General features: G+C 48.0%; 1 protein-coding gene across 2 annotated transcripts in view; it reads left to right on the top strand.

Moving 5' to 3' along the window:
• LOC146179445 (nucleolar protein 4-like) overlaps positions 1–20,471 on the top strand; it is a 127,853-nt gene that overhangs the window by 15,117 nt on the left and 92,265 nt on the right. For both annotated transcript variants that reach the window (XM_084579077.1, XM_084579076.1), the window contains exon 2: positions 578–1,277. In XM_084579077.1, the coding sequence (XP_084435203.1) occupies positions 582–1,277 (696 nt within the window). In that variant the 5' untranslated portion in view covers positions 578–581. The remainder of the gene's footprint in view (positions 1–577; positions 1,278–20,471) is intronic.

Here is a 20,471-nt window from a genome sequence, read left to right as displayed (position 1 = left end):
GGTTATCGAAAGTTTTAATCACGACATACTACTGCGCTGACTGCTGCGCTGCTTGGCATGGACAAAACGACCAGTACAGCTGTTGTTTCAAAAACTACAAAGCCTTGACTAAAGACAAAAAGTAAGATGTCAAGAAGAATTCTAAAGGTCGGCAGTCGACTGGTACTGTTACGGATTTCAATCGTGGTGCTGATGGTTCGAATGTATACTTGCGATGTGTTACCAAAATTTATATTGGTGCTTTTCTGCGTATTTAGTGGTACAATGTTGAGCGCCAAATGCACACCAATTGGGCCTCACAATTTGCATACTTGACTACACATAATAGATTGCCGTGCTCACCTTTAGTTATCGTATTTGCGAAATTTGAACGCGCGCGTTTTCCTTTTTTTTTTTTTTCATGATAATCTCATCTCGAGATGCCACGAACGCAACAGTGGAATACAAAACCGAAACCACGGTGCGAGCAAGTACGCATTATATTCGGGCAACTACAGTAATTCATTTGCGTGATACCGTTGGCAAGTGCCCCTTCATTCCGATCCTTAGGTGTGTGTTGTTGCCTTGTCTCTCGCAGAGCGATGGAGAAGCGACTTCACAACACGAGGCATGCAGCGAGGCAAGCACGAAACAGCAGCGGTAAGGCTAGCAGCGCCAGTAACAGCACGACCAGCGGTGCCTCGGCGACCGCTGAGAAGACGACCTCAACGACGACGACCGTCAGGACTACGGCGGCGACTTCAGCGCTGAGCCCATCGCCTGCTATCGCAAAGCACGAACAGCGGGACCAGGAAGCCATGGTACCGGCGTCGTCGACGCCCCGCTACCGGCACCAGCAACCAATGCAGCAGAGCGGCGACTCCTCGGACGAAGACGAGGACGACGAGATGGACGATGACGCCGCGTCACCGCCTCTAGCGACGCCAGCGTCGTCGCCTTCGACGCCGACGGCGTCTGGGTCGTCCGTGGCTGCGCCCGCCAACCCGGAACAGATGTACGAGGGCTTCCAGGCGTGGGCGCTGCGAACTTACGGCGACAGCGCCAAGACCAAGACGGTGACCCGCAAGAAGTACCAGCGCATCCTCAAGATACTCAAGGGCGAGGAGCAGACCAGCGCCGAGAACTCGAAGTTCCGCTTCTGGGTCAAGGCCAAGGGCTTCAAGATGGGCCTACCGCCGGACCATCCCCAGCAGAGCGTCCACAAGGCGGCGCTGGCCGCGGCCGCCGCCAAGTCGCCGCCGGAGCAGCTCCTGTTTGTGCCTTGCAGCAAGGTGAAGGTGAGCGTTATTCAGTTTCGCTGCTTCTCTCTCTCTCTCCCCCGCGCGCAGGTTGCGCGTTTGACCTTGAGAGTTTGACATCACTGTCAAGCGCCTACACACGCGACCGCGGTTTGAAATCGTTAGGCGCCTGCAGAACTTGATCTGAAGAGGGCTGCATCGATGCGCAAGGCGCACTGTCTGGCGGAGCACGCCAGTGCATAGAAAGCTATTGCTCAAAAGAAGAGACAAAACTGAAGATACGTTGTGTCACCGTTCACTTCCTAACAGCTAGGGATAACGGATTCCCTTTCGGTCCCTGCGTAGTGTGAGATTAATTCTAGCACTGGAAAAATACTGTCTTTAATTTGTTTAATTTTCTTAGCAATAAACACGCTTGTTTCGTTGCGTATGCGTACAAACATCAACGAATTTAGCCTCAGGTAGTCACAGAATCGATTTTCCTCTGCAATAGAAGCCAGGTGGCGCTGTCTCGGCATTCTTTCAACAGGCCTCCTGGGTTCGATCAGCGTTTTTTGAAGCATAACTGGGTGCATCTTCATGGGTATATCGAATTGAACATGCCATTAACTTACACAGCAATGCGTGTGTTGCGCTCATTGAGGGAGGCTTGATCACATGGAGGAAACTCAGTGCGTTGACATAACGCCTCGGCCCGTAAAGGGCACTCACAGCCTGCGCATGTGCGCCTCTTCCACCGTCTCGTGGCAACACGCTTTCGTGTAGGCAAGTATTTATAACATGGACAAGCGATAAGTGCACATGATGTGAATGTGCAAAAAAGAGATAGATTTCAGCAAAATCAGGCGAATCAGTCGTCTTAAATAAGTGCTTGAATAATTAAACGTGTATATTTGCATATTTAGGAAAGATATCACGCGACTGCTGGCCAACGTATAACGCTGTACAGAAAGTTTGTTCTCGGGCTCGTGCGGCTTGGACGATTACCATATACGCCAGATGTAGACTAATAATACCGTCGTATTCTGTCGGGACCTCGCCGCCGCCTATATATTTGGCACAACCAAGACCCTCGCGTAGGTGTTTGCATTGGAACAGAAAGGGTGTAGTAGATTACTGAGACTCGATCGGGATGAGTCTTTACGTTGAGCAGCGATCGTTTTTACTGGTAGGACGCGGCGGCGTTTCGAATGGCGCGCCCTCCTAATGCAAAATAACACGCACGACTATAGCGCCATGGGCGTCTGTGTTGAAAGAGTTGCCGAGAAGGAAGAATAAAAGTCGTTTCGCGCTCCTTCTGATTGCCTTCGGCGAGCGCTGAATGAAACATAATTGCGGAGAAGGCCGCTGCCCTATAACATCGTCTCTGTGTCTCGACCATTAAACATTGACGCCATCTGCCGTTCACTTAATGTGCGCGAGAACACGAGAGAGATTGGCGGCTTAATTAGTGACTGTTATAGGAGCAAGAAAACCTGGAAAACGCTGTTTTAGCTTTAATTTACTGTTGAGCTGAGGTGTTAGGCAAGGAGACACGATCTCCCCACTACTATTTACAGCTTGCTTAGGGGAAGTATTCAGAGACTTGGAATGGCAGCAGTTAGGGATAATGGTAGATGGAGAATACCTCAGTAATCTGCGATTTGCTGATGACATTGCCTTGCTAAGTAACTCAGGAGATGAATTGCAAATAATTATTGATGACCTAGACAGGAAAAGTAGAAAGGTAGGCTTGAAAATCAATATGCAGAAGACTAAGGTAATGTTCAACAGCCTCGGGAAAGAACAGCAGTTTAAGTTAGGTAGCGAAGCACTGGAAGTAGTAGGCGAATATGTCTACTTAGGATAGGTAGTGACCGCAGATCCGGACCATGAAGAGCAAATAACAAGAAGAATAAGATTGGGATGGAGCGCATTTGGCAAGCACTCGCAGATTATGACTAGCAGCTTACCAGAAAGAGGAAAGCATGCAACAGCTGCATCTTACCTGTACTCACCTATGGGGCTGAAACGTGGAGGCTAACCAAGAGGGTTCTACATATGTTGAGGACAACGCAGAAGGCTATGGAATGAAAAATGGTATGGGTAACATTAAGAGATAGGAAGCGTGCCGATTGGGTCAAAGAAAGAACTCAGGTTACTGACATTCTAGTGGAAATCAAGAAGAAGAAGAAATGGGCATGGGGAGGACATGTAGTGCGAAGAGAGGATAACTGATGGTCGCTTAGGGTAACCGAATGGATTCCATGGGAAGGAAAGCGTAGCAGGTGGCGGCAGAAAGTTAGGTGGGCGGATGAGGTTAAGAAGTTCGCAGGGGCCAAGGGGATGCAGCTAGCACAGAACCGGGTTAATTGGAGAAATATGGGAGAGGCCTTCGCCCTACAGTGGGTATAGTCAGGCTGATGATGATGATGATATGAGGACGTCCACAATTGACTCCCCATTTCTAAACAATATATATTGATTACCAGGAAATCCGTTCTGTCGAGCACACGTCGTTGACGTCATGCCGTGGTGCAGCTATTTCAATCTGCGTTTACTAAGGCGAAAGCCTTTAATGACTCACGCTGCCGTGGACAAAACGTGTCCCGCTTTTGCAGCGGCTCTGATTGGCCGAGGCGGGATGACGTCATAGAGGTCTCGCTCAATCACAGAGCACCACCACAGTATGCGCGAATGCTTGCCTTATATGGCCATATGGCAATCAACGATCAATTACTAATTAATGAGTAATCAATAATTAATTAGTTACAAGTTATTGACTAATTAGGCAAGTCGCCAAATAACTGATTAATGATTATTGTTTAATAAAACAATTAATTTCTCATTAGTGCTAGTTGCGTAGCAGAATGCGGAATTCAGGCTTTCGCCTTTCACTACTTTATAGTCGCTAAAGTCCCTTGTAATTTTTATTCGCAAGCCCGCTGAAATGGATGCATGCTCTCATTCCTTTTGTCCTTGTCTTATTGCGTCCCCCATAGTATTCAGAGATCCCCACCGATTTCTGTTCCCTGTTCCTTTTAGGAAAGCTGTATCCCTTTTGTCACATTTACCGTTCTCTTTTATCTGTCCAGCGTCCATCTTTCGTCGGCGTTTTGTTCGTTCCAAGATTTTTGTATGTACGTGTGTGCGTTCCTCTTCCCAACGCACATCATCCCATCGGCCGGGCTCCTTGGCCGTGTCATACGTATAGCGTAATTCCCCGCGAAGTGGGAGCGGACGGAGCATAAAATCGAGCGGTTCGGTAATAGCCGCACGAGCGCGCTCTCTGTCATCGTTGTCGCCGCGCAGCAGAAAACGGCCGCCGAGCAGACTTCTCTCCCGACACGCGGAGCAAGCGGTGAACCAAAACACCCCGGGCTGCTAATGGTCCCTCCGCTCAGGCGCTCGGTGTGCGATGACTGCGGGAAGTGATGAGCTGCTGAGTGCGCCAGTCGGAAAGCGAATTGGGCGGGCGGTGTTCATTGCGGTGTTTCTTTCAACCGGTTGTAGAACTCTGATAATGTGTTTGCAGTGGGGAAGCGCGAATATCACTTTTTTGTGTGTGTGGACCAAGTCACGCTAGAATGGTGTATCTACAAAGTCGTGTTGAATGCGAATAATATGGCTAAACGGCGAATTCGAATTAGAAACAGAATGGAATAGTGGTAGAAGAAAATCAAACACGAATCGAGCATTTGTAGTGATTGTGGATAGATACATTTACATCTAATCGCTCCCAATATGTACCAGACAACAACCTATCTAGCCTTCTCCCAGTAACCTCTGAGACCTTGTCACGTGCACCACCTGCACACAGACGAATCCTCGAACTATTAATTCGTCGCTGCTGCAGGCGTTTCGAAATGCTTAACGGTCCGGAATAGTTCAGAGGTCGACCGAAGCGGTGAATGTCTGGGGAGGTACTCCTTAATGAACAAGGGAAACGGGGAAATGCAAAAACGTGGAGAGAAAGAGGACTGGGAGCCAATAGTATACCCGTGCATACTCCTATACAAGATGAATCTAAAGATGAAGATCTGAAGATACAAGATGAAGAACTTGAAGGATCGTATACAAGGAAATGCACATCACTTTTGACCTTGGCACGCGTAGGCCCCGCACTTGTGGAGGTTGGGCAGAAGAGGGATATTGGAAGTTGATCACCGATCTATATACCTTCAACGACGCAACACATACAACGGCTATCATGACTCTATTCACACTTTGGACATAACACCTTTCTACGATGCGCGCTCTTCATGGGGCCTCAAGCACCAAATGCTACGTTACGTTGATTCCGACCCGATGTTGCGTCTAGCGGCAGGTCGTTCGTTGTATCCCACGTGACTACGCTTTATACATAGGCACTAACCACGGAGTCCCCCGAACTTCAGTTCCAAGTTGATCCCGTTTTTCCCGGGCCCCTTATCTTTCAGCCCGCTTCCAGCAGCATCGGGGCGCGTCACTAGACTTTCTTCGCGGTGGGAGAGCAAATGGAAGCGTGGAGAAAAGGGAGACGGAGGAGGGGTGGCAGAGCGGAGGGGCGACGCGATAATATGGTCGTCGTGCCGCCGCAGCCACCAGCCCGTCCCGGTCTTCCGGAGCTTCCCACTCCATGCCCATCCTCCCCCCGCGGGTCTCCCAGCGACACTGCCGCAGACGAGGAACTGGAGAAGGGAGAAGTATGTCCCTGCGTTCCCTAAACGCGACGGTATCGGGACGGCGCGTGCCTCGGAGCACGTCGGCGGTCGGCGATTCACCGAATGAGCGGGGGATAGAGCAGCGAGGGCAACTCTCTCCTCTTTCTCTCTCCCCCTCTCCTGTTTTATTCTGTGAATGGTCCCTCTCTCTGCTTTTCGGCCCTCCGCGACGTGGGTCCCGTTGCTTCTCCCGTTTCGCCCCTACGTTTTCCCCCAATTTGCGTTGTGTGTTTTGCGAGGCCAAGTATCGGGCGAGCGTGGCCGGCGTCGGCGGCGGTCTTCTGGGGCTATACCTCCGCCTATAGTGTCACGTTCCATCGTTCTCTCATCTTCATCTCCGTTTTTCAGGCGCGTACATGAATTGGGAGAAGTGGCCGTAATTCCGCGGGACTATCTTAGCGTTTGCTACAAAACAAAAAGAAATCTGACACCTTGTGTTTTGGTATTGCGATGGGCGTTAATCTCGTGGCGCGTTTCTAAACGTTTCGATTTAAATATCTGCCTATTGTTCTTATCCCCGTATAAGTTCCGTTGAACAATTTTTAACAAAAAGAACCGTAAAAAAAACAACTAAAATAAAAATAATTCACTATGTTCGACCAAAGCGAGGCTTCGCGGATAGTGCCAAGAAACCTATCTTGTGCGCAATTGCTGATTATATTGGCGATTATTACTGGCAGCTGCAATGATATCATTTGCTTTAAATGACAGAAAAAAAAAACTCTAATATGTTTCCTTGAGCAAACGAGGAGAGAATATCGGCGGGTGTTCAACTTGCGGCGTCACGCGCGCAGTGTTGCCCATGGAAGTTGCCAGATTGATGCCATAAAACGTTAAAATGTAAAATTAATTTCCGCTGGAACAAGCCTATCCCCCAGCTGTGAAAGTTATCACAAAAATAAGAAAAACTCCCGAGGACGTACCGCTTAAAGAAAAGAGAGAGATATAAAGAGGAATACTGAAGATTTTAAGAAAAAGTGAGTTTCGCTTGGATACCCTGCACTGGAGAAAGGGATGAGGAGATGAACAATGACAAGAGGAAAGCGGCGAGGAATGCGGTCACACTTTGTCGCAGAGCAGTCGCTTTCAGGTAGCCAAACAGTGCCTCGTTGGCCTTGATGGCTGTCGACTGTTAAGGCCACAGGCCGAGAATTTGATGTTCTCTGTTACAGGGTGATGATCAAGGTGGTCCAGAGTACAAACGTAACCATTGGCTTTCGGTCACGAAATCAGGCACCGACACGGATGTGCCATTTCCTCCTCACAGCTATATTTTCTCAGAAGCAGGGCTGGTCGGCCATCCCGATCCAAAATGTGCATTGTTTAGTAAAAGCAACAGCGAGCCATAAACGGCACATCAGTGTTGCTCCTCCTCGCGGTGTGTATTATGGGGATGACAGGCACAGACCTCGCTTTATGTCCTGAGGTGACGGTTCAAAAACTCGCCCGTGTTCCGCGCAGAAAGTGGGAGCTCTTGCGCCAGCCGGCAAAGCTTATATGCTGCGCCAGTCTTCTTAAATAGTGATATTAACCCCTGCAGTGAGTTGATTGAGCATTCTCGTTCCCGTGGTGGTTCCCTCTGTACCGCAGTGTCCTGGCAGCAGCCTAAGTTTCAGTTTGTCGCCCTTTTAGCCCGTCATAGGGACTCCAGTTGGGTTGAATATAAGGTATGAACTGAAATAGTTATATTAGGTAACCTTGCTGCCTGGGTGTGAAGGTTTCAAGTCGACAAAGGAAAAATTCAAACTCCTCGCGCTATAAAGGTAAATAAGGTTAGCATTGTAACGTGCTCGATCGTTAAACATTGGAAATACAACCCTGTGGCGGCTAACAAATGAAGGAATGAAAAGTAGCATATCCATGTTGTTGTTGTTCTTGTGGCTGTAGGAAGAAGGAAAAGAAAATGCACGGGCTTGCTACTGGCTCTGTAGCTGAGCCACCTCCGCTGCCTCGTGCAGACAGAAGAGGAAATAGACAAGAAAGAAAGGGAAGAGGAAGAGAAAGACGCGCGCCGCAACAACAGCCGTCGTCCACCACCAAAACGGTGGCGGGTGCAATGACGGCCTATAGCAGATAAAAAAAATTTTGGGCAGGCTAGCCCCCGCCGCAAGCGGCGGTGACATACCTGTCTCAGCCGCATCTGGGAAGTACTCTTTGGAGCCAGCATATCCATGCGCTGCCTTTCAAATAATGGTCGATTTTCACAGCGAAGGCCATAACAGGCACGTGAACAGAAAATGGGCAGTCATAACGAGGCGAGGGCTATGAGAACAGAAAGAAGGGCTCGGGAATTAGCTTGCTGATGGATTTCGTGTATTCGTAATCTGGAGCTGTTTAATGCGACGCATTTTCTTGCTTAAGTGCATATGATGAGCCATATAAGACTTTTATTGCAGTCAGGGTGCTTAGAGCGTAGCTCTGCGCGCCCTTTCGGCGGTTCAATCGCTTCGCCGTTGGAGCAGTTGCCGGTGTAACCGAGCGGAACAGCCACGAGTCACGCTGATCGCTCGCGGCCTTTCTTTCTTTCATTTTTTCCCCTGAGAAATTCGCTTTATTTCTTGAGAAAAACAGAGTGCTTTGTAACTGTACACACATACAAGCATCTCTCAAATTAGTAAGGCGAAAGCCTTCCTAAGCTGATGGTGAATATCTCACGTCTGTGAGATGTGTCAACGAGATTTCCGACGAGACGTGTCAGCGAGACGTCGCTATAGGTTTTGACGTCAACATATTTTTGTCCGGTAAAGACGCCGCAACATTTCTAGGAAAAAAGTAATGAAATTATAACGAGTGTACAAACATGCAAGATATAGGAAGAAGAGGATAAGGAGGAAAGGCTTTCGCCACTGAGCTCTTAAAAGAAGCTAACTACAACCATGTTATTTTTTACCTCAGTGTATTGCGAAAACGCTTAACTGCGCACAAATTTCTCATTAGGGATTTTGTAGCGGAGAGCTCCATTGGCCACAGTCTCGGAATTTCGCCGTGTCTGTCCGTGCCTGTTCGAAGAGCAAAGAAAGAAGAAGAAGAAGTCGTGGGAGGCGGTAGCTGGCAGCTAACATGGCTTCTCAATTTAATGAAAAAGCCGGCGTTGGAATATACTGTCCGCTTTTAGACTGGGCTTTTTCAGTCCGTCTTCGGGATTTTACTCCAATTTTCCAGGCGGAGTTGCTGGCGGTGGTGCTTGCTCTGCGCAAACTAGACACAACATACTCAACAGTGGCTGTAATTACAGACTCTTATTCTTTGTGCTTGTCGCTTTCTTCGAATATGGATTCGCAAATTTTAAACACCTTTCTTTCATTGCTCCCCTCACATTTGAGGCTCATACATATAGTGTGGGTACCAGGACACAGCAATGTGACAGCCAATGAGATTGCAGACAGACTAGCCAAAGATTCTCTGAACGGCCCTGTATTGCCCATCCTCCCGGCAACAGCGTACATAACAGCAGCAAGATTTCGGCGGCGTGCCTTATTAAGCACGCAGTCTGGATCTATTTTATCCTCGGATGACTACCTGCACCTCAAGTATTCGTGGAATAGGAAATCATGTCAATCAAGGCAGACTGAGGTCTCTCTAACAAGGCTACGCTGTCGTATTCCGCCCCTAAATTTCTATATGCACAGGTCTGGTTTGGCGCTTTCTCCTGTCTGCGCATTCTGCGGGGAACCGGAAACAATAGACCATTTCTTGATATTTTGCCGCCGTTTTACCATGATGAGAAAACGGTACTTAGAGAAGCCGTTACAACAGCTGGGTCTTAATTTGAGCAGCCAAATTTTATTATCGTTCGGTGCCACCATGCTTGGGTACAGCCACAGGTATGTTTTCAACGCCATTCAAAACTTCTTAATAGAAACAAAACGTCTACCTGACTAATATGCTTTGAAGTTTTATTCTGTACATATAAATCTTACTATTCTCTTACTGCGTGCGTTAGTATTTACTATTATATATTTTGGTTTATCATATCTACATTTCCTTTTCTATTCCCTAGCATTTATTATTATTTTTTTTTCCGATGTAGTTATACATCTCAAAATCTAATATCTCTGCACCCCAATTCTTGGCCGATCCCCCTATGTGGGTATGTGCCATCACATTAGAGGAGAACAACAACAACAACAACAACAACAACATGGCCAAGCACTAACTGGACGTGGGGCTTCCTGATATTACGTTTGGCAGGGGCTGAGGGTGATATCAGAATCGGCCTGTCAGGACCCTTGCGTTCCCATTATCCCTATAGGCCACGCAGGCTCTTTCATACGGCTCGGTTAAAGCGGCGCTTTATATGTTGGCTGTTAGCTTACGCTATCACATCATCGCGGAGGTGGGATTGAAAACAGAGAGTAATAGCTGCTGTAGTGGAGGGCTTCGGACCACTGCGCAACAGTCGCTTTCGCCTCATCGCACTTGAGTGGTCAAAAGTGGCCCCTGTGGCATAAATAAAGCTGAAATCACAGAGTAAACTCAGTTCTGTTCAGTCGTTCAGTAGTGTCCGACTATTCGTGACCCTATGAACCATATCACGCCACGCTTTCCGGTATCTCACTGTCTTCCTAACATCACATAACTTCATCTGCAGCGCCTCGAAGATGCCATCTAACCATCGCGTTCGCTGCCTACCCCTTCTCCGGTGACCCTCAACCTTTCCCGACATCAAATCTTTCTCCAGCGACTCCTCTCTTCTCATCAGATGACCAAAGTAGCTGAGCTTTAACTTTAAACTTTGACCCTCCAATGAGCAGTCGGGGTTTATGGTCAACAATATCGACTGATTTGATCTTCTGGCAGTCCAAGGAACTCTCAAGAGTCTCCGCCAGCACCACAATTCAAACGCGTCAATTCTTCGGCGGTCAGCCATCTTCACAGCCCAACTCTCGTATCCATACATCACAACTGGAAAGACTATAGCACGAGTTATACGGATCTTTGTTGGTAGTGCAGTGTCTCTGCTCTTTATTAGGCGGTCAAGGCTAACCATAGCTCTCTTTCCTAGAAGCAGGCGTCTCCTAATTTCGGGGCTGCAGTCTCCTTCCGGGGTAATCTTGGAGCCCAAGAAGAGAAAATCTGTCACAGCTTCCACTTCTTGTCCCTTGATGCTTGATGTCTTTTTAATGTTCAGTTTAAGCCCAAACTTCTCACTCTCTTCTTGTGCAAAACTACTATGTGCAAAAGCCGTGTCTTTACTTTCGAGTCGAACTTAAGCGTAGCCATGCAGACAGCTCTCGCGTAATTCCAGGTTCGACCACAAGCTAAACCACAGCTAACGTTTTTGCTATCGCCCTTGGAATTTTTGTATCTTCTCATTGCTGGAAGTCTTTACGAGCCTTTCGTCTTTAACAAATCTAGGCATCCAAGATCTACAGTTTTTGTGTAACGCGATTTGTTTGCGATACTTCTCACAGCCTAATGGGCCTCGCGATTTCGTCAGTTTACCGATGCTTTTCTGACGCGAACGACAGATGGGTAGCCAGTGCGTTTGTCCGATAAATAAAAGCCATGCTGGCACATTTACTTTCGATCCTAGTACGGGAACGCAGCCGAGCAACAGCTTTAGATGTTTGTCTCATTTTCACTTCCACCAGGGGCTGCAGTTCTCGCCGAAACACTCGCTGGGCTTTCTTTGTAAATTATAGCTGGTACATAAGCTGTTGTGGTCGATTATTTATCGGTAGGTTTAAAGATACCCCCTCCCTCCCTCCCCCCCACCTCCTGCATTTTTTGGGTCTCCTCTAATTCTCTTTAACCATCTATCAAATATAGAGTCTTTCTGATCTTCCGTGCCCACGTCTTAGCCCATTTATGATCTCTGACGTAACAGCATAATACAGTTAATTGTAACAGCAATACCGGCCTTTCAGAGTCCAATATAAATTGCTCTGGTGGAGGTTGGCGAGTACTGGAAATCGAAGTTCATATTCCTTCTCGTAGCCACAGTCCACACGCGGGCACTTTCTTATAGCCCACTACTTTTATTTCGATACGACGAAGGTAAGCACTGTACGAATAATTTCGGTTCCGTTTTATTTTTATTTTTTTCAGTCTTTCGTTTTCTTTATCCAACAAACCTAGGTTTACAGTAAAAAGAAAAGAAGCTTGCAGCCGTAACAGAAGCACTATAGGGTCCATTTTCCACACGAGTGAAGCTGACGTCCCATCGCAGCCTAACCAACCTGCGAAAGTTCCAGAAACTAAGTAAAACATACCACGTGCAGCCTCGACCACGTTTCCGCTTATCTATTTCCAAACACGTTCGCAGTGTAAAGCAGCGCGCATCGCCAGCTCTGCACTACCGCGAAAACTCCATCCTGCTTGCATCGCTCATCTTCAGGGACACGAATTTGGTCATTACGAGGCACGCGTTTTATTTCCCACTCGCAGCACTGGGAGAGTGCGCGCCCGCATCGGCGTCGTTCATTGATCTGTGCCGCTCTGAGCACACGCGCTGTGCTCCCGTTGCTGCTTCAGGCCGTCCCAGGTTACGTCACCGTGCGGGCGAGAACCCCCCTCCTTCGCCCCACCCGCCTCACCACCGACCCCTCACGCAAACACACGTACCGCGCTCGCTCCAGTCGTCACCGGACGGCCTAAGCGCCGTCCGTCCCCACCGGTATTCTTTTTGTATGTTGTCTTTGGTGTTTCCACGCGCACAGTGAGACTTGAGCGAGAGCAGCCGGTGTCGGTCGGGCCGCTGTTATTAGGACCCGGATGGCAGCAGCCCAACCTGGTCCCAGCTTTCCTGCCTCGTCCACCCCAGCTTCGTTTCAATACGCGAGCGGCCTACTGCACGAGGGTAGGCTTCTCCTGCGCGCAGTAAAATACACAGGCGAAACCCGCCTCCACGAGTGCCGCGGGCAAGGGAGGATGAGGAAGAGATAGGAGGACGGAGGAAAATGAACCGCGCACTCCGCTTTCCCCTTATTTCTTCCATTCGTCCGCACCGTGCCTTATTCTTGCACTGCTCAATCCCTGACTCTCTCGCCACCTTCCCCTGAAGACCGCTCTTTCGGCACTTTTATCCCGCCGCTGCCGGCTAGCGTGTTGGAAAGAAAACGTTCCTTTCAGCGCGAAGGAGCGAAGGGCAAAGCGTAGGGAATGCGCGAGTTTGGAGAAGAAAGCAATGGGAGAAAACATGTGGAGGATGGTTGGTGGTTGTGGTATCGTGCGGAGAAGCTGCGTACCACATGCCCCGCTGCTGCTACGAGGAGCGCGTCCTGTGATGGTGGTGGTAGTGGCGATGAAGAGGATATGGAGAACAGTGGTTCCTCTCCACAGGCCACGTCCATTTCTTTCCTCTTTGCTCCTTATCGTGCCGTCAGCAGGGACGGGACGGGCAGTGAACGGGAGAGCGTAGCGATGTGGCGCACCCCGAGGTGCGCCACGCACAAAGCATAGGCCTCGGACCGCGCAGCTACAGCTTTTGGGGAGGGGCGGAGACGCACAGATTCCCGCGCGCTCCCTACGTCTCTTCCCCCTTTTCCAGATGACGGGATGCCACGGCTGGGATTCCCCTACCTACTCATCCGGCGTTACCGAGCAGGGAGCCTCTTCCCCACCCTCCTTTTGCCAGCATCCACGTTCCTTGGCGTTCTTCCCGCACCTCCCCAAACGTGGACCGCGGGCACGTGAGTCACACAAGCAGGAGAGTGCGTGGGCCACCCCATGCAGTGGTCGGTCTGGCGCGCCGTTGCGCTGGGTCTGTGCGCGCACCTTAAACTGTAGTTATTTCGAACGGCGGCGGGGCGAGAGCAGAGCCCGGAACGGTGAAGGGCGCGTGCGCGGGAATTAGGGAAGCAATATGGGGGGCGCACTGGGTGCCGAGGGGGAAAAGAAGGGAGACGGATTGCGGGAGGTCCCTGAGCGAGCCTCGTCCCGCGCCTGGCTAGAGGGGCGACCAAGGTATGAGGGAGAGTCCGGGATGGAGAGGGCATTGTACAGGAGTGTATTGGCGTTGCTTGGAAACAGCTCGGATGAAGAGGGGGAGGTGGACGCGCTGGCTGCAATTTCGTCCAGGAACAGTCCTCGTGCGTCTTTGTGGGTTACGCAGCCAGGAAAAGACGGGTTTTGTGTCTGTGTACTACTGTTTGCACGACAGCGCATTGCAGCCTCCTTTTCCCGCAAGTTCAGTGTTGCTGTTCATTATTTTTTTTCATTAGATGTAATCAGCGCGGGTCTCAGTGAGTACGACGCTCGTATGCTTTGGGAACTTTTCTTCTTTCATAGAAAACAACCCCGAAAAGCCAAGACTTTTCAGTGATTCGCTACATTCAGCGCCGTCTAAATAAATGACTTGAACTGAAGATTAGTATTGCGGAAGCATAATTTGCTCTCTGAGGTAGGAGTATTATGAAGCAAGACCTGTCGATGATAGTTGTAGATGGGTAGAAACGCAAAATGCATTGTTATATTTCTTACATTGCTATTTGGTGCCTCATCCATGATACATAGGCGCCCTCGCATATCATTATTAGTGAAACTGCGGAAACCTCATTCTTATAATGAATTTGTAATCTGTAGTCACGAATGGAGGAAAAGGCTGGAATGAAGCTGATATATCAAACGTTTACGTTCGGTTGAATCCAAAACGAAAACTGATTGTGTATAGCTAGACAGGACTTCTCTATTTTTGCCATGCCACTCATCATAATCGCCGCACCTAGAAAACTTCTCCTGTAAACCTAGAGAGGGTATTGGTGGACCTCCCTGTGAAAACCACTGTTCCGCGAGATGCAGTTATCGGTGGTTTTCTGTGGCATTGAACTTCTTCACTTAAAATGTTTGCCTGACTGTCGCCCGTGACTTCATTTACAGCATTTTGTTTCAAATGCAAATCAAAACTGAAAGGAATGAAGTTACGGCACATATCCGCCCACCACGCCTGCACACTCGAGCGAAAATTCAAATATGCAACCCTTATGCTGCTAACACATTAACTACAGACTGCCGTACTACTTGTAAGAGATTTCTGCATTGGCAAACAGAGAATAGATTCAAACAATGCTGCTTTGGATCTTCTCAGCGAGACCGCGTATTCGTATATCCTCTCCATGAGAAGCAGCGCTTATCTGTGAAAATTATGAGCACTCGATTACGGCTTGCTGTACTGCGATGTTTTCGATATACGACTCCCTGTCTCTGTGGTATCAAAATTGCTCGCATTCTTCACCATCGCCCCAGAAATTTTCATAGCCATTTCCAGATGCTTGCGTGTTCATTTTCGGTACGTTCAGCCCCGATATGTGAGTCATTTAAGGTTCCGTGTCTGCTCATACAAATGTCTCTCAGTATTGCTATGACGGTGCTTAGCGCGTGGTTAAAACAAATAACTCTAAGATGCCCTCTTCGAATCTCCTTACATGGCCTGCGTGATTAAGCAGGGTATAGCCAGCTTGAGGTCATCGTTGAATATACAGCAAAGCGGTGAAACAAGATACAACGGACGAGCCGTTCTGAACTTCGCCCCATTTGATCGCGCCTAAAAGGAGACAAATGAGCGACAATAGTTATATACAACCCATTTCATGTTTGACAACCAGAACAGGGAAGGTGCTGGTATTCAATAAAGATAGTAAACGTCACCAAACAAGCTGAACCTTCAGCGCTCTTTACGCATTGTTGTAACCACGAATTAAGTCCTGCTCCTAAACATTGCTTCATCAAACTGCTCTTGCATTGAGTGAAGAGACTGCGTGTACTAACCTGACGATGTGTGCCGTCCTTGTTATGGTTGAATTGTGTGTTCTAATTTCCTCGCTGACACCACTCTCTGTCCTACTAACTTACAGGCTTTCTCTCTTTTGGAGCTCACCGAATTCGCCTTAGTTTCGTCCTCAACTTTTTCTTTGCCCCGTTGAGCTTAAAGGGCAACTCCGGTGGTTTTTTCATAATTTTGTGTTTTTAATTGAATTACATTCCTCAGCATGTCCTGACTCCAACACAAAAAACCGTTTTCCAAAATTCCAATTAGAAGTATTTTTAAAAACGAAAAACAGCAAATCGAAACCGAAACTGATTTCACGGCCAGAAACGACGTCACATTTGACGAAATGGTGACGTCACACTCAGTATTAGAAAAACACTCGTACGTGCGTTGGATGGTAAAAACAAAGTATGGAAATCATGACGCACTGCATAAAATGTCTGAGGTAGTTCAATATAAACCTCACAATTTCATAATCACGCGGGAAGTAGACATTAACGCCCGTATACTGTTTGTGACGTCAGAAACTCAGTGTTGCCCGCGAAATACTCTCAACTTAACCAATGAAAACGGCATATTTTAAAGCCGCATTGCGCGTGAACGGATTATCGTACGGCACCCAAATTTTGTAGAATGTGTCAGGACGGAGAAAAGAACCTGTGGTAAAAGTTTCACTACAATATTCGAATGTCAAAAAACCCCCGGAGTTGCCCTTTAACAACAATGGACGCGTTCTAACCAGCTAGCTTTCGAGCCCTCTCAGTGTGTTCAGCGTTGCTATATACATGAGCTCAGAACGATAAGCATTCACTAACCTAACTAACCTAACTTTTTTTCCTACACCTGCTCTTGAATTGTGCGAAACAGTTATGAAAAGTGCCTAAATACCTGCTTAAGACTCAGGCTATATACAGCACCCAACATCCACTGCAGCTGTGCGCTATCGACTTTGCGCTAAAAGAACGTTGTGTGCAACCCACACACCCACTATGGCCTGCAGGCATGCAAGCGTAAAGATTGCGTACTATCTCTCCGATCAGGGAAGAGCTATCTCGACTACTTCTCAGCTTGTCCGCTTTCTTGGGACGTTCGAAGCTGTCACGGAGGCAGTGGTTGTCATGAACGTGGGCCTCTGCAGAGCTCCTCTCTGCTTTTCTCCTTTCGCTAGCCGATCACAGTGCACTTATATAGTTTTAGTTTTTGTCGTTACTCCTGTCACAGGTCTCGGCAGCATCAAAGGGGAACTGCAGCACTAGAAGTAGGCACGCAGTACTTTTTGCTATGTGCCCCCTTTCCCCACAGTTCCCCTGCTTCCTCGGGTTTCCAGCGTGCCCACCAGTCCCTTCCAATTTATATCCTTTTCCCCCATTAGGGACGCGCCGGCTCTGCCCCGAGTCAAGGAAAAAGAAATCGGGAGGGGACGTCCTCTTCCCGTTCCTGGTCCCGGGGTGTCAGGGCTGTTCAGGCCGTCACATTTTTTTCTCCTCTCCCTTTGCCTTTCGGCGTTTCTTCACCACCCTCCCTTCTTCCCGCAAGGTTCGGTCGTTCGCCTGGCTGGTGCGCCCTGCGTATCTCCTGCGCCTTTTTCCCATCGCCCCCTTACTCCCTCTGCCACGGCCACATCCTGCATCCGCGTTCCCAGCGTTCCCTCGGGCCATCGCCATCCCTCCTTTACCAACGTGCTTCCCGGATCCTTTCTGGGCCGAGGGGATCAGAGTGTGGGAGGCGCGCGCTTCGCGCCTCCAGTGGTCGCCCCGTTTCCTTTCCGACGGGGATGGGGAACAAGGGAGCAGCGGCTTGTGCTATAGGTACACCGTTCTCGACGGCGCACTGGACTCTGCCATTATGCACCTCGCTGCATCGTTTCTTTACCCCACTACAGCCGGTCGCCGCCAACTGGCGCCGTGGGAGGGGAAATTACGGCGCTAGGAGTTGTGCCTCTTGTTGTCCATAGAGCCATGCGTAGCTTCTTGGTCGACATGGCGTACCTTTCCTTCCCTGTTCAGCTTTCAGCAATTCCGTACTTAATTCTGCCTTCCGCCCTCCTTTTCTCCTCCTCCTCCTCCCCTCCGTACTTAATTAGGGTACAGTTTGTGCATGCTGTATGGACGGCATTACAGCGAAAGCAAGGACTTGCGCTAAGAAGACAACAGAATCAGCGGTGTTTTTCATTCACTTTGTCTTTGCATGTATTGGCATCCGTAGAATGCGTATTCGAATCGCAATAATCCAGTTCATGGTGGTAAGCTGTGGAGAGGTGAAACGGTTGCTACGCGGTATAAAGTCGGTGTGTATTAAAGAGGTGATAGATTGAACGGCGACGCATTTCTACCGTTCGGCTAATTGTAACTAGCGAAGGAAGTTCATGGCTCCTAAAACCACTTCGTATTGATGTTTTGTTTGCGTCAACTGGGTTTTAGAGTCAGGCACCTACATCGCACGTAATGCCACTACGCCTGCGCATGTGCGCAGAGGGGTGGAATTCGCCTCGTCGCCTACACATCTTGAGCTTTGGGCACGTCTCAAGTGCCTAAATACCGGGCTTGAAAGCAGACTTTGTTGTGTGGAAACGTTTGTCTATACCTGTACCTAATTACCGCATTTAAAAATAGCCATCAACTATTGCGGCACTCGGAGCATTTAGCTGAAGCTTGTTGACCTGCCGTAGAAAACATAAGCGAGGGCTCACGCAAGCGGTGCGGAACTTCATTGACAGAGCTTTACCCCAAACGCAGGGAAATACAGATGCCCAGCTTCTTCACTTGGCCGCCTTTGACCGCGATGTTTTTGCAACTTTTGTGCAGTAGATTGCTCTTGCGACTATAGCTACTACATTTCTTCAGTGATGTTATAGGGGTCATATAGTCTAGAACAGAGCACCAGCACAAAGACTAGCGAAGAAGAGACGACACAGAGTGCAAGTGTTGTCGATGTTTTTATATTAATGAAGTCCAAGGGCCCACTTAGCCAGCAACAGGGTGTGAGGCAGGTGCGGCGGTACATTCTGTCTAGCAATGTACATCTAGTAAAGCCTGTTAGAGACTGACATTGATGAACGACCAGCCACAATCTTTGTTTAGACGCGTGTGTACGGTTGCTGTTTACCATGGTTGTGCGAACCTCCACTTGACCCAGTCCTGCATATAAGCTATCTCCGCTGAGAGTGTCTTAGCCCGAAGATGTCTACACTCACCCCCTTTGCGGTTTCACTCGTGCAATCTTCCCCTCAATGTCTATTTCTGTATATTTCTAGACCACCAGCACATTTCGCATATTCTTCATTCTTCCTCATAATATGACTTAAACACTGAAACAGCGGTTCCTGTAGCTTCGTTTCTATGCCAGCGAACTTATATTTGCCTCCGTAACTTTGATATATCGATAAAACCTAAGCATTTTCTTCTTTATCATTCTTCTTTAAGCAAACGTAATTTATAAATGCATACACACTTGCCGTTTTCTTTTTCTTGTTCTTTTTTTTTCTTTCACTAAATCTAAGGCGATTTCACAGAGGGGGAAAGTTAAACAGTGGAACTAGACAGGAAGCAGTACCACAGCCAGCAGCAACCGAAATATTTTATTTGCCCTCCAAAGCAGCCCCACAGTTGTGTTGTTAGCAAATATAATGAGGTTTTATGATAAAAGTATTATAAGCAAACATGGCTATGAATTAAAAAAAAACATGAAATAATAATAATAATAATTGGTTCACAGGAAGGGAAAGGCGCAGTATCTGTCACACCTGCTCTGTGGATACCTGAACCGCGCCGTAAGGGAAGGGAGGAAGGCGGGAGTGAAAGTGGAAAGAGAGAAAGGGGAGCAGTAGTGAAGGGCTACGGAATAATTTCAACGACCTGGAGATCTTTAACGTGCGCCGACAGAACACGGACGCCAATTCGTTTCGTCTCCATCGAAACGAAGCCGCCGCAGTGTTCCGGTGGACGCGAAACGAAGTGGCGCGAAAGCACTTTTTCTTCTCCAGAATTAATTAGTAGAACCTAATTGGTTATTTTTAATTTTTGTCTCTAGTAACAAAATATTAAAGCAGATGTTGCAGATCGTTTCGAAAGGTATGTAGCTAGGTGTGTTGTTTCAACAAGCTAATTGTTCACTAGCTGCCAGGCACTGCCTCTTAATTCTTGCTTGGCTTTCGCAGTCCGAAATTTGTATTATGTTCGTTGAAAATAAACAAAATTTTATTATTAGCGTTTACATAAGTATTTGTCTTTCCGGCGGTTAGCGATAATTTACGCAACAAAACTACATGGGTGCACGTAACTCTTCTTACACGTGGAATTGCGAAAACATTGCAAAATCGACGTTCACAGCGTGTTACCTAGATATGTTGCTACGACGACACCAACTCTCTGTTACTGGCATTATATTCTGACGTCCGACGTTATTTCGACGTTCACAACTTCTTGACGAGCTGTTTGTCTGACGCTAGTGTGACATCGTCTATATAAAAACCATCTCAATCAAGTCGCTAGCTGAACCCGATCGCGTTATTTGGTCAGTGACGTCATTACCTGTAACTATGATTATCATTATCTCTATAATTTGATGACATCATAAGGTTACGGTTAAGGGTAATGAAGATTCCTGGTCGGTGTGTTTTTTCAGTCGAATTATCGTATCTCACTGTCACCACTATCATGCGCATTATTTAATGTCAAAAAATGCGCCTTTTTTTGCCGTTAAATATTTTGAACTGCTTTGCCGATGAGGAAAGTTTAAAAACTGGGCTCGGCGGTTATTTTGAAGGCCTTGAATTTCTTTGCATGTTAGACCCTAAAATTAAAGGTAACATTTGATGGTAGGTACTTTTAATAAATTACTCAT

The sequence above is a fragment of the Amblyomma maculatum genome, chromosome 9 (genome assembly GCF_055883805.1).
Source record: "Amblyomma maculatum isolate TAMU_Amacu chromosome 9, ASM5588380v1, whole genome shotgun sequence".
NCBI classification, from domain to species: Eukaryota; Metazoa; Arthropoda; class Arachnida; order Ixodida; family Ixodidae; genus Amblyomma; species Amblyomma maculatum.
This window is presented reverse-complemented; position numbering and strand designations above follow the sequence as displayed.